This window comes from Drosophila busckii, chromosome 2R (assembly GCF_011750605.1).
Source record: "Drosophila busckii strain San Diego stock center, stock number 13000-0081.31 chromosome 2R, ASM1175060v1, whole genome shotgun sequence".
NCBI classification, from domain to species: Eukaryota; Metazoa; Arthropoda; class Insecta; order Diptera; family Drosophilidae; genus Drosophila; species Drosophila busckii.
Window position 1 is genome coordinate 17,333,147 of NC_046605.1, and position 15,738 is coordinate 17,348,884.

The 15,738-nt window shown below is 40.1% G+C and overlaps 4 protein-coding genes across 6 annotated transcripts; 2 read left to right on the forward strand and 2 right to left on the reverse strand.

The window, feature by feature from the left end:
* Window positions 1–10,414: 10,414 nt before the first annotated feature.
* On the forward strand, window positions 10,415–11,250 carry LOC108596211. Its single transcript, XM_017981735.2, has one exon. It carries the CDS (start codon window positions 10,522–10,524, stop codon window positions 11,005–11,007), a length of 486 nt encoding a protein of 161 aa, XP_017837224.1. The 5' UTR covers window positions 10,415–10,521; the 3' UTR covers window positions 11,008–11,250.
* Window positions 11,251–11,295: 45 nt separating this feature from the next.
* On the forward strand, window positions 11,296–12,383 carry LOC108596206. The gene has a single exon (XM_017981726.1). It carries the CDS (start codon window positions 11,370–11,372, stop codon window positions 12,291–12,293), a length of 924 nt encoding a protein of 307 aa, XP_017837215.1. The 5' UTR covers window positions 11,296–11,369; the 3' UTR covers window positions 12,294–12,383.
* Window positions 12,384–13,897: 1,514 nt separating this feature from the next.
* On the reverse strand, window positions 13,898–14,838 carry LOC108596207 (swif). Its single transcript, XM_033293181.1, has one exon. The coding sequence runs from the start codon at window positions 14,791–14,793 to the stop codon at window positions 13,915–13,917; it is 879 nt and encodes a 292-aa protein (XP_033149072.1). The 5' UTR covers window positions 14,794–14,838; the 3' UTR covers window positions 13,898–13,914.
* Window positions 14,687–15,707, reverse strand: LOC117134613. 3 transcript variants are annotated; one of them, XM_017981730.1, is made up of 3 exons: window positions 15,154–15,707; window positions 14,859–15,084; window positions 14,687–14,776 (listed from the first exon to the last, which is right to left on the reverse strand). In XM_017981730.1, the coding sequence occupies exons 1-2, from the start codon at window positions 15,644–15,646 to the stop codon at window positions 14,873–14,875; spliced, it is 705 nt and encodes a 234-aa protein (XP_017837219.1). In that variant the 5' UTR covers window positions 15,647–15,707; the 3' UTR covers window positions 14,687–14,776; window positions 14,859–14,872. The 3 variants fall into 3 exon arrangements, with proteins under 3 accessions (XP_017837219.1, XP_017837217.1, XP_017837218.1); XM_017981728.1 differs by having other exon boundaries at window positions 14,859–15,707; XM_017981729.1 differs by having other exon boundaries at window positions 14,713–14,796; window positions 14,859–15,707.
* Window positions 15,708–15,738: the final 31 nt, after the last annotated feature.

The following is a 15,738-nucleotide window of genomic DNA, read 5'->3' on the forward strand; positions in this document are numbered from 1 at the left end:
GCAGCCTGAGGCTCAAGCTCAAATCTTGTCGTGCTCCAAACAAAGCAAAAAAAATACAAAACAACAAAGTCAACGAAATATCAACAAGAACAAGAGCAAACGCCGCTCAACACTCGTTCAAATATTTGTCCCAATTTTAATGACCATAAAAACTACCACAAAGCAAGAATAAAAAAATAAAAAAAAAATAATGTGCAATTGTCAGCAATAAATAAAAAAATTCGCATGTCCTCGTCATGACTGCGATCGCAGTCTTGGGCTCGCTCCGCTTCCAAATGCCTGTTGGCGCATAGTTGGTCAACGAATCAGCCAGAAAATCAATAACAAAAACAACAATAAGCAATGAGAAATATTATAAAAGAGCGCCGAATAAGCCGTCGCCAATTATTGCTGTTTAACTGCTCAGTTTCAAGTTTATTTGTGTTTAGGCGCTTTTGGTTTTGTTTAGAGCCCAGAAACTGTGCCAAGCGCTAGAAAGCGTTTAAGAAAAAGGTTCTGGGAAAATTGCGTTCACATTCAGGAGACTTCCCCGCACCCCTAAAGCTGCATGCGACCAAAAATGCGAATTGTAAGCAGGCCACAACAAAATGTTGCATAAAGCAATTAATAAAAAATAAAGCAATCAAGCAACAACAAAAAAGACACACACGGCATAAAATTTATGTGCATGCAGTCAAATGAGTAATCGCTTGGCCAACACACACACACACACACACACTAATACACACGCACATGTACAATTATTGAAAATTAAGCAAAAAGTGTAAAGACAACGACAACATAAACAAACGGCTAAGCAAAAAACAATAAGCAGGCAATAATCAGCAGCAGCAGCAACAGCAGCGCAGCATGGAAAACAATTCGAAGCCAACGACTCGACTGCAAAACAGGAAAGTCCAGCTGCAATTTAGATTTTTATAAAAAATTAATGTTATAGTTGCATAAACTTAGAGCAAGCGCCAGAGTATCAAAATATGATAATTATATAGTATATATATAACACTAGCTTATAGCAATTTTAAGTCAAACTTTATTTCCTATACATTTTGATGTTCAAAGCATAAATATAAAATTCTTTTTGTTAGATTTGCATCATAGATTTTTTTTAAATGTTTCAGAAATTTTTATTATTTTAAATATCTGAATTAACTTTAATTAAATTAAAAGTAAAAATTCAATTTCTCAATTTTTCATGCGATATTGATTATAAAAATTGGCAAGCAAATTATTTTTATTGAGAATGCTTTGTATTTAATATATATAAAACACAAATTCAAAGCAAATTCTTTGACATTATTAATTTAAATTTAATTTTTGGGTTTTTAAAAATTATTTTATTGAGAATGCTTTGTATTTAAAATATATAAAACACAAATTCAAAGCAAATTCTATGCTAAGTACTCAGCGCATTTTCTATAATTTAAGACTATTTTTTCTAGCTAGATTAAAGCAGCGCTGCTTGCGTCTCGTAGGCGCGCTCGATCGCTCTGCTCTTTACGCTGCAGCCGCTGAGCAAAAGCGTCGCAGCTCTTTTGCTGAGAGAGCGCCCAATGCTTATCGGGATGAGTCTGTTGACTTTAGCAGCTAGCAACTGAGCCTGGAGGGTTAGTCAGCCTTCAGCCTTAGCGAAGACAAAACGTGATTAGACTAGAGCTGCTATTTATATTGAATATATATCATTAATTAAATAAGCTCAAACTATTTTGCAGCTTTAAGTCAATATCAAGCTAATTTTTTAATTAAATTAATTAATTACACTGTTGAATATTTGCATTTACATTTTCATATTTAATTTGATGTAGCTATAGACAGTTAAAGATCAAATTAATATTAAAAATTAAAACTAAAAACACAAATTCAAAATCCTATGCTAAGCTGCTAGTTATAGTCAAATAGTCAAAGCTGCCTTCAGTTAAATAAATTTGAGCAACGTAAATTGCAATTTTAGCATTAGCTTAAATAAGCTAAGCCATAAAGCAAAAGGCTAAATAAATTTGAGCAGTGCTTATTGATCGCTTATAATATATTATAGCTAATTATGATTGGGTTAGGCGGGCGGCAAATGCAATTTGACGGCAGCTTTTGAGGCCAAGGCGGCGGCAAATGCAAACAGCGGCGCCAGCGTCAACTTTATGGTGAGTCATAGCAATCAATTGCAGCGTCTAATGAAGCTGCCCATTAGCAGCAGCAGCAGCAGCAGTGGCCACTCAGCATGGCCTGGGCTACGACTGAATCCTAAGCTGCATATGAATCTGGTGAAAGCAACGCGCGTACGTGTGCGAGTTCTCGCGCGTACTGAGTGTGTACTCTAATTTAAGTCACTAATTACAAGCGGAGCTGCAAAGGCGTTAGCAACACACACACACACACACACACATTGATAGAGTGGCTTGAACTGTTTGTGTATGTTGCACATGTTGCGCATGCGCAATGAGCGGCGGCGTTGGCTGCCACAAAACTGACATTGGCTACGTGCGTGCCAAGCGGATTTGTTGTGCCGATTCGGCTCGGTGGGTGTATGTGTATGCCTTGTATGTGTGTGTGTGTGTGTGTTAACAGCTGCAACGTCATCAGCAGCAGCAGCAAGGAGAGGGAATTGTTAACCGGTTTCCACATCTAAATGCTGCAAATACTTTTGAGCGGGATTATCCACAAAAGCCCAACCCGGTTCTGCATACCCAACTCTCTCTCTCTCTCTCGCTCTCTCACTCCCACTCTCGCCGTCTCTTTCGCTTAACGCATTCTATATTTTTGTGGCCAGGTCTTCTTGCTGCATGGCATGTAAATCGCTTGTAATTAGTTAAAAGTCTCAACGCGTAAATGCTGCAAAAGGAGCAGACAATAATTGCTTATTAAAAAGAATGTTTTGTGCAACAATTTTTATGACCGTCATGGCAATGCGTTAATTGACTACAAATTAGCTGAATATATGTACTCAACATTAAAGTGGACTCAAATGACTGACAGTAGGTCACATCCGCTTGAGGCGCCCCCAAAGGATCTCGCTATAAATTTTCAAATGCATTTTTGCAAATTCGCAACGCCGTCGCTTTCTCATTGCCTGACATTTGACAGGCTTTGCCCCAATCGTTGCAACAAAAAAAAAACTATTTTTTTTAAATAAATAAACTCTGTATTTATGTGGATATTATGCCGGGCTTCAAGTGTAAGTTGTAAGTGCAAGCTGCAACCGAAGACAAGACCCAAATTCCAAGCCGACAACTTTGCACTGTTGTTGTGGTTGCTGCTGCTGCTGTTGCTTTTTATTAATTCAAAATTAATTGCAAATAAATTACAAAGCAATTTGTGTGTCGTACTCGTCCGTCTGTCCGTGTGTGTGTATTGGTGTGTTGGTGTCTTGCTGCTGCGTGTTGCTTTTGCTGTTGTGGTTGCCACGTCAGCTGCATGCAACTTTGGAAAATTGGCAGCGCATTTAATTATAAATTAATTATAATGCAAGTTGCACTTATTCACGTCCACGTAATGCCAATAATCATTAGTTGTTGTACTTAGGGGCGATATTATATGGCAACTTGATTTTGACGTTGAGCTCATTTTTTATGCCAATTTACACGCCTCTGCCGCTCCCCGCAGCACCAAATGCTTTAGCTTTGCCTTAACTTTACCTTAATTTCAATGCATTAACACACACAGACACACACACACACACACACACATAAGTAAATGGCAAATTGCCTTCATCTTAATTATGGCCATATTAAAATTTAACAGCGTTCTCATATCGAGTCTAGCAACTAGTTTGCTATTGTTGTTGCTTAGCGCTAATTTGCAAAAGTTTAAACTTTGATTTTTAAGTTTAATAAACATAATTTCGTGAGACTTTTTTATGCCAATGTCTCTATAAATTATATGTCTTAATTCTGTTTCAGCTATTGCTTTATATAGCTATCTAATAAATGTAGCTCTTCTGGCTTTCTGATATGATGAAGTTTTCTAACTTGTACTGATTTGATTGTCTTTTGAAGTTTTTGTAAATTTTATCGATAAATTCTTTCTCTAATCCAACAATAAGATCGAGCTATTATGTTTTTAAGTCTATGTTGATTAAGTCTGTGAAATCTTTTTCTGACTTTCTGTCATAGTCCATTCAGTGATTTTGGCATTGATTTAATTGTCTTTTGGTGTTTTTCAATAACAGATTTCAGTTCTCTTGTTTCTACTTAGGCTTATCGTCTTCTGACTTTCTAGTATAGTAAAGATTTCTAACATGCGGTGATTTTGATAATTTTCGAAAAGAGATTTCATTTCTCTTGTTCCTTCTTTAGTTTTTTGTTAGATTTATTTTGCAATGCTTGGTATTTCTAATTCAAAAGTCTAGAGAGGTGAATTTATAGTCTTCTTTCTGTTCAATAACATCTCAAAGGAAGAAATGAGCCAGATCTCATTTCTCTTGATTCTTCTTGGATTTAACGATTATTTAAATATTAGATTCGTATTTCTAATCGAAAAGTCCAGAGGAGTGAAAGTATAGTCTTCTTTCTGTTAATCATCATCTCAAAGGAAGAAAGTTTTCAAAGAACAACTTATTAATATTCTTTTTGGATGACATTATTTCATCGGTAAGCTGCAGTGGATTAAAATATATTTTCCTCGCTTGAACTTGTTGCGCAGTGTAGTTTGTGAACTTCGCAGTTTAATTACCCAGACGCGTTTTGGGCTAAGCTGAGTGAGCGAGGCGGCCAGTCAAAGACACAAATACTTAATAAAACATAACACAAGCTCTAAAGCTAGGCGGTGAAAATCAAGGTAAGGCTCTACCAAAATGTATGCCCACTGGCCAAATGAGCCATGGCCAGTAGATGCAGATGCAGTGTGAGAGCTTGAGCGGGGTGTGTATGGGAGGGGGGCAGTATGGTGCATTGAGTGTGCGCGCATTAAAATAAATTTAATATTGCCCTGTGGAGCCGGTTGGCGCGCATGTGGCGGCGGGTTTTGCTCTCTCGCGAGCCTGAACTTGGCGGGCCACTCATAATTTGCAACCGAGTGGCAAGCGACTGGATAGATGTTGGTTCAACTTAGCTACACTCAATTAAATGGACCCACAGCATACGTGTGTGCGTGTGTGTGTGTGTCTGCCAATAGTTAAAGCCAAAAATAGCATTTAAACTCATTAATTTAACGCGTGATTATGACCATGTTTGAACGAGTACCAGTATCCAATAGTGCAAATATTGTTTGCTGTTGTTGTTAGCTGCTTCGCTGGTTGGTTGGCTTGGTTGCTGGCTTGTTCGTAGCTTAGTTGTTGGCGCATTAAAAACGTTGCCAAAAGGCATAATTTTTGTTGCTTTTATTATTGTTGCTGCAGTTGTGTGTGTGTTTGTTTCTTCGTTTGTTTGTTTGTTTTTTGTGCTGCTCGAAATTTATTTTGCGCTTCTTTAAGCTGCGGCCTCTGGGCTTGGACGTGGCCAAGCGCGCATTGATGTTTTATGCATCAGGCCAAGCAGTTTGCTTAGCATGCACTACACTGCAGCATTAAAACTAAAACAAGTCATTAACTAAATGTGCGTGTGCAACTAAAATAATAAAAAGTAAACATTTAATTAAATTTAATTGATTTAGTGCTATGCAAACTTTAGTTGCTTAAACTTAGTGCAAGTTTTTTTTTTGCAGTGTTGTCACAAATTATAGCTAAAAAACCCACTGTGTTAACTGTGTAAAAAAAAAAACAGAAATGATGCCACTATTGCGATAATCTTTCTATTTGTTAGCGCTGCGTTGCCAGACCCCAATAGAAATTGGCCGAGTACAAGGCAACATTAATATTTTATGTGATTATGCCGGACTAATGCAGGGCACAGGGGAGCGGGAGACAGGGGCAACTAACTGCAGCTAGAGCCAGTAACTAGGTCTGTGTACACAAGCCAAAGCGACAGTATCGTCCGCAGTTGTAGCTTTTGGTTAGAACTCTCGAGAGCTCTCGAACTTGATAATTGCAATAAAAGGCTGGCGCGCAGCATTCTTTGCTCATTTAGCCAGAGGCGCTAATTTTTTTGTATTAGTTGCCCGCACAGATGGTTTTGAAAAATGGAAAAATGCAGCAAACTCTTTTCCCAGTTCCCTTCCCCTGCCATGCGCGTAATCTTCGCTTGCATTTACTTAACGTTTTGCACTTTGGGAGTGGCCCCCACGACAAAAGCAGACAAAGGCAACTGCAAACTGCTGCATTTGTTTGTTTAATAAGGAAAGCAATAAAGAGAGAAAGAGAACTGATCACAGATTAATTGAACTTTGAGCTGGAAATTGTCTAATAAATATGATGCAGCAAGTAAAAAGTTTGGGTAGATAGAGCGAGCGATAGAGAAGTAACTTGAAGCTAAACAATCTATCAAAGTTTTCTGAAACAGGAATTAAGAAAATTTTTAAATTCAGTAGTGTCCAGTGGTTCAATATTCAGTACAATAATCCAAATGTGGCTTCAATCCTTCCAGTCACATCTAAGCTAATCTAAGCGAAACTAACATAAAGCTCTGTTTATTAATCTATTTTTAATCGCAGCATTAATATTAAATTACAACTTAATATTTTTCATGCTTAGATGTAAAACCCAGAAAAAGTTTCTAAGAATTTTAGCTGCAATGTGTGAAGCCCTGAAAAGGCGAAAAAAAATTCATTTATTTATTTCTTTTTCTCCAAAGTCTTGGCTTCAGGGATTTTGTCTCCATAAATTTCTGTGTCACCCCAGCATAATTTTATTTATTTCTTAAAGTCTTAAAACTTAAGCGTTGACCTTAATGATTTAGATTTTTAACATATTTGATTAGTGATTGCAGTGGCTTCTACAATTTGTAAGCAAGTCGATTGTTTTATTAGTTGAAAGACACAAGCAGACAACATGGCGTATGAGCAATGGCGCTAGTTATAAATATATGTGTGTGTGCGTGTGTGTGTGCATACTAATATCTATTTTAGCCTAATGACACGGTCAGTTGTGCCACGAAAATTTGTCACTTATCCTTGGCACGAGTAAAGTTTTGGTCGCTGCTCCTGCTGCTTTTATTTTTGCTTATTGACTCCTGACACTGCGCATATGACAGCTGCGCCACTCATTAGTTATTGATGCGCATAAATTTCACATTAATTGGCATTCGCAACTGCATTGTAAAATTCACACTCATATTGATTGGCAGTGGGACTAATTAGACTGTATTTAAATCAAGGGAATACAAAATATATCCAAGGTATATTATTAGCAAAAGAAACTATAATTGGAACTGCTGCAAGGATTAGCTGGCCCCATGAGTAAGCAAACATATTTCAAAGCTTGGCTAAATACATTTTTAATTATGATTCGGAGTTCATAATTATGAGCTAAGCAACAGCCCCAACGACCCAACGAGTTGCTAGCTGCAGTTAATAACAACAACAACAACAATAACAACAACAACAACAACGATAATAGCCTACGGTACCCAACGGAGAGCTGAATGCTTTAAATTAATAATTACGTTGGAAAGGCGCGCAGGCGACTTTCAGGCGCGTCGACGCGTTTGCATGCGCTTGCAAATAAAAATAATAATAAAAAGTAAAACGCAAAAACAAAATATAATTAATGCACTTTAATGTATAATTATTTCAATTAAATGATACATACGCTCTAGCAAACTGAGAGTCCTGTTTCGTTTCGTTTAATTGCCAGCCCCGTTGGCTATGCGGGGTGGACTGGGTGTCTTCAAAATTAAGGTCAGTCTAATTGGCATTGCCTGCGCGCTCTGCTCTGCTCCTGTGATCAGCGATAGAGTCGCGCATATGGAGTGCGACTAGGCTCATAACCATAGAGCCAACTCCCATACAAAAATACTCGCTTGACCAGCGCCACATCAATCTGCCAGATCAGCTAAATGCCATGTCATGCAACCGGTTTCAATTTTCTGTTTTAATTCTTTATGTTTCTTTTTTTATTTTTCGCCTGCAATTTGACTTAATTATAAAATGTCGTGCGACTGTCATTATAATAAATTTCATTTAGTCACAAGCCATTGGCCAGTCAAAACGCAAAACTAAGCCAAACAAGAACATCGAAAAATTAGCTGCCTCATGTTGCGAGGCGTGAATGGAAATGTCAGCAAGTGATGGCAGTGGGACCACAATAATTAGCATTCAATTTTATGCCACAGAATATATTTTTAATATATTTTTTATTAATATTATAATGTAGAAAATAAATAGAAAAGAAAGCTATTAGTCGTAATTATTTATTTGAGTTGCTTAAGTAATAATAGTTAAAGTTAATAATTGATAGAATAAAAATATATAGCTTAACTGTAATCATTTATTGCTTAAGTAAAAATTTTATTACAAAAAAAACTTTCAAAATATTTAAAGACAAACTCATACAAATTTCTTTATTTATATAAACTTTATGCAATGCTTAGCAATAAAGCAAATAACAGCATTAATTTATATGAGCTAAATTAAAAACTTGCTTTTAATAAAATATTTGATGCCTCAAATGTATTTATTTGTCATTTTAACTCAATGCTGCTAGACTACAAAAATATCGTTATTTGTAACGCTGCCATCTCTAGAATATCATTGATAATCAGCTTACATTCGACTTGGCCATATTTATGCGCCTGCTACTTGTAATTATTGTAGGCTTAGAAAGTTTTGGCGCAGCCCGCGCACATTGATATACAAATGCTTGCTAATAATATTGGCAACACATTTTGCATGTGGCAAGTAACTTGTGGCACGCTGAGCTGAGTCTGAGGCTGAGGCTGCCTCCGCTTTGGTAAGTGGGTTAATGGCATATTTATTTATTATGCACATTTAGCGATACTTTCCAAGACTGCCTAAGGCCAATTGCTTTTAACTCTCATGCGCGCTCTCGCTCTTTCGCTCTCGCCGTAGCTCGATAATGTAACAGGCGCTCAGCAGTGCGCAGCAAGCGACACAAAAACATGCAGGCGAAATATTTGCTTGTGTATTGGTGTGCGCGTGGGTTGGTGTGAACTTTGAAGCTTTAGCATGTTTGCTTGCCAATTGAAGCGCAATAATAATAATATAATATTATATTATTAAGTTGTGTAGCTGCTGCAAGAAATGTTGACACTTTTATTTTTACTTAGTTGAGTCATTGCTAGAGCGCAAAACACATTCAATTTGATTACATTATGTCCAGCAGCTATTTTAGATTTGATTTTCACACACACACACACACACAGATACACACACACACTGACATTTGTTTTTGCACTCTAGCTAGTCAGTCTCACTGATTCAATAGTCTGTCTTTTTGTACGTTGGCTGTCGCCTCGAGTGCTTTTCATATTTTAATTTAAATTAGAATAAGAGAGAAAGGCTTACTAGCACTCATCAGCAGTAACAGCAGCAGCAGCAGCATCCAGTCAGACTGTTGCCTCAACCTCATCCGGGATAGATTTACAACTGGCTGGCTGGCTGGCTGGCGCGCTTAACGCGCTGATGTATGCTAATGAGCCGCATTGTGCCCGCCGCGCAGCTTTTGCCACTCTCTGGGCTGGTGGGTGCGGCATGGTAATCTTCTCTGTTTAGCTAAGGACTCATTTTGACCGTTGCCTCCATAAATATGCATAATGCAATTAACAACCAAATGTAATTGCAAGCATAAAATGTAAAAAGCGAGAAACATAAAATGTGGTAGCTGCTGCACTGACTGACTGGCAGTCACCCAACCACCCAACCACCCGCCACACTCACCCATAGTTGTCAACTGACGACTGACTCGTCATCTGGCCAGACAACTGTCCTCCAGCTGCTTTAGCTTTTGCATATGCAGCGCGCTCAGTGCAACTTTCGTAGCTTGTAACCTGTTAGAGCGCACATTTTAATTAGGCTATTAAGCAATTGCAGAACGCATGTAAAAAACTCCCGCTCACTCTTGGGTCTCTCTCCACTCGTTGGTCGTTGGTCGGGGCCAAACCAGTTCTTGCGTATCCCAATTCCATGCGCAGTTCCGTCTGCGAATCTGTGCCAAATTTCGTACACAAGACAATAAAGTTAAATAAAATTCGAATAGCTCGCTGGCGTTGCGTGCCAGGGCTAAGCAAAGATTTTCTATCGACGACATTACCGTTGTATCGACCGTTTTTGGTGGTGGTGCTGGTGACTTGGGTTTGTTTTGCATTTCTCAGGCAATTGACAAGACTCTGTCTTGTGGCTGCGTAATAAAATGCATTTTAATTTGGCTAAATGTTCAATTAAATTTAAACATGCGCAGCTTTTGCTGCTGCTGCGACAACATAGAGTTGTTGTTAATGCGTTGACATTTAAGTCAGCAAATGTACAAAAAGGCGCGTTGAAGCAACAGTAGAAAGCAATGAGAAAGCAATTCCCACACACACAAAAATACAAAACAGCGCCAACCAGTCGAATTCAATCATAAGAAGCTGCGTCAATTTTCAAAGTTTCTTGTTCACATTTCAATTTGATAAATTTTTCTTTCGAAACATAAAAACTCTTTTTCAAAATCAATTGTTGCTTTTAATAACTCGCAAAGTTGAATCAAGCAAAGTTGCAATCATGGCGGGCACTTCCATATTGGCAACCATTTGTGCGGAACGTCTGACCAAATTTCTAACGAGGTACAGCAAGGCTCAATCCAGCCACACCTATAGTCCATTGAGAAGTAGTGTAACCAACGAGCTATTCAAGCCCACAAATGTGGTAAATCCTCCTGCGCGGCCGGCGCCAGTTGAGCGCAAATTTTCGCTCTGGCAGTCCAGCGAGAATCACTTACAAAAACCCACTCTGGAGAAACCAAAGCCCATGCACAACATCTATGGCTATCCACTGGCCAAAGTCAATAATCAGCAACGAACTTTTGTCGATGCTATGCCTATAAGAAATCTGATGAATGTCTCTCGCACTTTTTTGGCAGCAAATCAATCCCCGCGCATGTTCCACAAGTTGCAAACGGATAGAGTCAAGACTTTGGCCAAATACGCCAGCGTGTTGCATCAAAATATTTCGACCCCCTTGCTGTTTCGTCAACCTCTAAAACTGTAGCTACCCTTAACTTTAATATTACTCAAGAGTTTCGTTGGCACTGCAACGTTCGAGTCCACAATCGGCAGTACTTTGTTCACAGCAAGCAATCTGAAGCTTGCTCTGAGCAGACTACAGTCAATAGTGGCGCCCTCTGGCGGCGCAGCTGCATTCTGTAGTATATTAAGGTAGAGATTAGCACTGCAAGTAGATGTTTGATATCGTTTTCAAGACTTTGTAAATAAATTATCTATCATAAAGACAGCCTGGCATTGTCTATCACTAATGTAATTACAGCTCCAGGCTAATTCTCCATTTCGGCTTCGTTTAGGCAATGTCAAAATTTTAACTCCTGGCATTCTAAATTCTGTACAAACTGAAACATGCTCAGACTCGCGATCGCGTGTGCCGGGCGACAAGTGCTAGCCCCACAAGGACTATCACTCCAAGCAAGGGCGGCATTCCATTGCTCTAGCATGGTATATAAAAAGAAGCGAGATGAGCCGGACTGTCCAGAATCTAAAACTGTCGAGTGCCGTACGCTTAAGTCCAGAATATGCAGCCCAACGGACCCTCCCGTACGGCCTTGCAGTGAAGATGACTGCATTCCAGAATCGAAAGTGTCTTGTTGCGTGAATTCGCGCATTGCGAAAAGTCCTTGCGAAGAGTCGCGCAAGAGCTCAGAGTTTGTGAAGAAGGAAGAGACCTGGGTTAGCATGTGGGAGTCGTATACTGATGCACAGAAGAAAGCGCATGCTTCCAAATGGGGCTATCCGCCGGAGTGCTGTCCTACGTGCGACGATGTGCGCTTCGATGTGCTTTATTATCGACCTTCCAACAAGTGCCGTAAATATCAGCGCACCTGGTGGGAGTGTTGTCCTCGCATGGTGCCCAAGCGGGTTTGCTGCTGGTGCGATGCCCTGCCGCCTGAGCCACAGCGTCGTTGTCTGCCGCTCTGTCCACGCTCGGCCTGCTCCAGTGAGCATGAGAAGAAACGCATGGCTTGCATCAATAAAAAGTCAAATGGTTGCATGCGTTTACTTATGCCTTGCTGTCGGGCCGCTCGTATTCCGCCCCGTTGCACATTTACACGTCCCAGAACGGTCTGTGTCAAACCGAATTGTCCCTTCCCGAGCTTCTCGGAGTGCATCAGGGATCCGTTCCCGGACGAACCCAATCGCGAGTGTGACTGCCTTACTGGTAAATTCCAATGCCTTCAGTTTGATTATCTAAAGAGAATGCAAAAGAATCGAACCAAATTTTGCCCATGTCCCGATTGCCCAGAACCCCGTTCTTCAGACTACTAGCGTACAATTTACAGACTAACGTAAATAGTGCGATAGTGTTCTGAAGAACGAGAGATCTATAGATAATAGTTTAAATAAAGTTTTATATTGCGGCAATTTTATAAGTTTTTCCTCTTTCTAGGTGGTTTTTGCCTTATCGCTCAATCTTAGCAAGCTAATTCAAAAGATTCATGTAATTTGTTCATAATAAAAAAAGTTTCACCGCTTTTGGTACCCCTAAAAAATATTCTAAATTTACAGTTATTAAACACATAATTACGGTAATATTTTTTAACTTTTAAAGCACAATGTCCAAATTAACGATAGTTGGTCAATGTGCCCGTAGTGCATATCGTCGAGTTTTAACCTCACAGCGTTATTTACCAATTATACGTCAGCTTTCGACTGAAAGCGATATTAATATAAAGATAAACATACCACGTTGCTTAAAATTCGATGAAAATATAGAAGAAGATCGACTTGCAATGCACTATCTATTGGATAAGGCATTCCAAGATGATGAGCCTGAGATAATCGAAACACTTCAAATTGTGTCCCATACTGGTGATGAGCTCTTGTACCACAACGAACGAAACGGCGAACTGGTTCATTACTGTACAGCACATCCTGGTGGATTTGATGAAGCAGATCTAGCTGCACTATCTGAACCAACCTTTGACGATAAAGCAAAAGCTAGAATTCAAATAACACCCGATAGTAGCGCCAGCGCATGTGCTGAGGCAAAAGAGCATGAAGAAGTAGAGGATGATATCGAAACAGCTTTTCGAGCGCTTGGAAAAGGAGACACCATCAGCGAAGGTGCCGAAGTGAAGGATAATTTTAGTAAAAACACCTCTGATGAAGTGGAGAAGAATATCGACACAAGCGGCGAACTCTTACTTGATCTTACTAAAAACACTTTTGATGAAATTATAGATGCTTTGGATGAAGTAGATAGTTTTTATCGTAAGCTAGGAACAGTTAAATTTGATGACAATGCGCAAAGCTTACCTTTTAACAATAACCCAAACTTGGTTGCTTTGAGTCCGAGCGTTACAAATGAACCACAGAGCACGAATGCTGCTTTTAATAATAATATCCAGGATAATCAGTTACAATGTGTGCACACCTCTGAGCCTGCAGCTCAGTTGGGCAGGCTTGAAATGCAAGCTACTGAAATTGTCAAATATAAAGCGTTTCCAACTATTGAAGTGCCTAGCACAACTTCAAGCGAAGAATCGCAGACAGCCGCTAAGGAAAATGAGCCTGAAACCCAAATGCAATCTAAATGCACACCCTTTGAAGCAAGCAATGGTCAGCAAATGATAGAGGCCGTACTTGATGATGACTACTCACGGGCACTAATGCGATGTGCTCTTATAAATGCACTAAGCACGCTAGATTCTGGTGATGGCGGCATTAAAGCTAAAATAACATTCGCCAACAAAAAAAACACAGAAGATTTTTAGGGTTAGGTTTTGGTTTTTAGCAAAACCGTTATGCTTAAAAATATTTATAATTTATTAAATTGTGTTGCTCCTTCAAAATATTTTGCTTGAATTTTGTATCAAATAATTACACAGCGCCCAATTTAAGCGCCAAATGCAGTCCAGCGTAAAAATTGTAGAGCTGACCTTGGGGTTCAGCATTTACAATCTCTGCGCTGGAGCGTATTCACTTTTCGCATCATCGTATAAAGATCGCACATGTTGCCTTGCTCATAGCAGTTGCACTCCTTGTAGCGTTGAGGTCGTTTCTTTTTACGCACATCCGAAAAACAACGATAGGGCGTACGTAGGCGGTGGGCACAATGCGCCATTTTAGCCGCATGACATTTGGGGGGACAGCGAGCAGGCTTGCAGCATGGCCAATAGAGTTTAGTGCATGTGCCGTTTGGATCTAAATCTCTGTCGGCCCTGCAGATTTTCCGCATGTTCGAGTAAGCCATGGGGCATGCGGTTTTGGGACAGCGCTCCTTGATGCGTTTCACCACTTCTGGTGGCTCAATGCCGTCCAAGCAGCAGATCTTCTTCAAGCGCAAACGCTTGGGCGGACACTCCACCCAAGTGCGCTGATAGCAGCGCCACTTATCCGACGGCTTGTAGTAAATAGCATCGAAACGTGGAAACAGATCCTTGCATTGACGCAGCTCATCGGGCCAATAGGGTGGCTCCCACATAGAACGAAAAGGGCAAGAGATTTTAGGTTTCACTTTCTTCTTTTTAGTGTGCCCGTGACAAGGATTTTGATGCGCTGTACGCAGCACGCAGCACTTTGGCTCCACTCCATCATTGGCCATACGCTGTCCCTCATATGGCAGCTTGAGTGCCAGCGTATCACGAGCTACTCTACAGTTATCGACGACAAAGTGACAATTGGGATCCAATTTAATGCAGGGAGGGTCCGGAAACTTTGACATGCCGCCACGCGAATAGTTGCGCACTGCTGCTGCTGCTGCTGCTGGTGTCACACGCTTGCAACAATTACGAGCCAGCATTAAAGTGCTGCGCATAAGTTTCATAGCCAAAAGTAAATATTTTTTATAAATTTTGAGTCAATTTGAATAGTGAAAACCCAAATACTTACTGTCAGTTGCTTGTTCAGTACAATGGACGCGATCGCTGCTTGTAAATACAGTTGCCCACAATTGCCTCCGTACAGTGCCTTATGCCATTATTTTGATTGTAGCTGCGCCACATTTCGCACATGCTGGGCTTCACTTTACAGGCGCATTCGGTTGGACAAAAGCGTGGTATGCACTCTGGATCGCACTCGGAAAAGCTTGGAAAGGGTGCACATTTTCTTTCGCAAACTGTTGGTGATTTTGTATAGCAGCGCGTTCGCTTCTTGTAGCTTTGGCCCATGGGCACGTAATACTTGCAAAGCAGATCCATTTGGAATTTATGCGCATCGACCGCTGTTGTGGGCTCCTTTTCCGGCTGCTTGCAGCGTCGCTCCATCGGTGGATAAAACTCTCGTTCATAGCAACAGGTTTGCTTAGGGCGCAGCCAAATAAGCGGACACTCTGCCCAGGTGCGTTGATAGCGACGATTCTTATTCGAAGGCTTGTACTCGACCAAATCACTTTTGTATAGTTCGCAATGCTCTTTTCCATGTCCTCTGGACAGTAGCTCCAGCAAATGATCTGAGTACAGTTTTTCCTCTGCACGCTCGTTAGAATCACACTTATTGGTTCGCGAAGCGTAGCCACATATCATGTTTTTGCAACGAGCTGTGGCCTCGTCCATCATCTTGCAGCACTCGCCGGCGCTGGCATCGTAGTTGCTCCAATTGTATTTGGAACGCTGCTGCAATCGCAGTCTGTCCGCTGTCAGACGCAATAGTCGTGTTCTCAATTTCCAACTAATAGACATGATTTTAAAAATTGAAAATATTTACAAATTTAGAAAACAGCTTGCCGAAAGTTGTAATGAAATTGACGATATTCTTATTGAATATGTCAAAT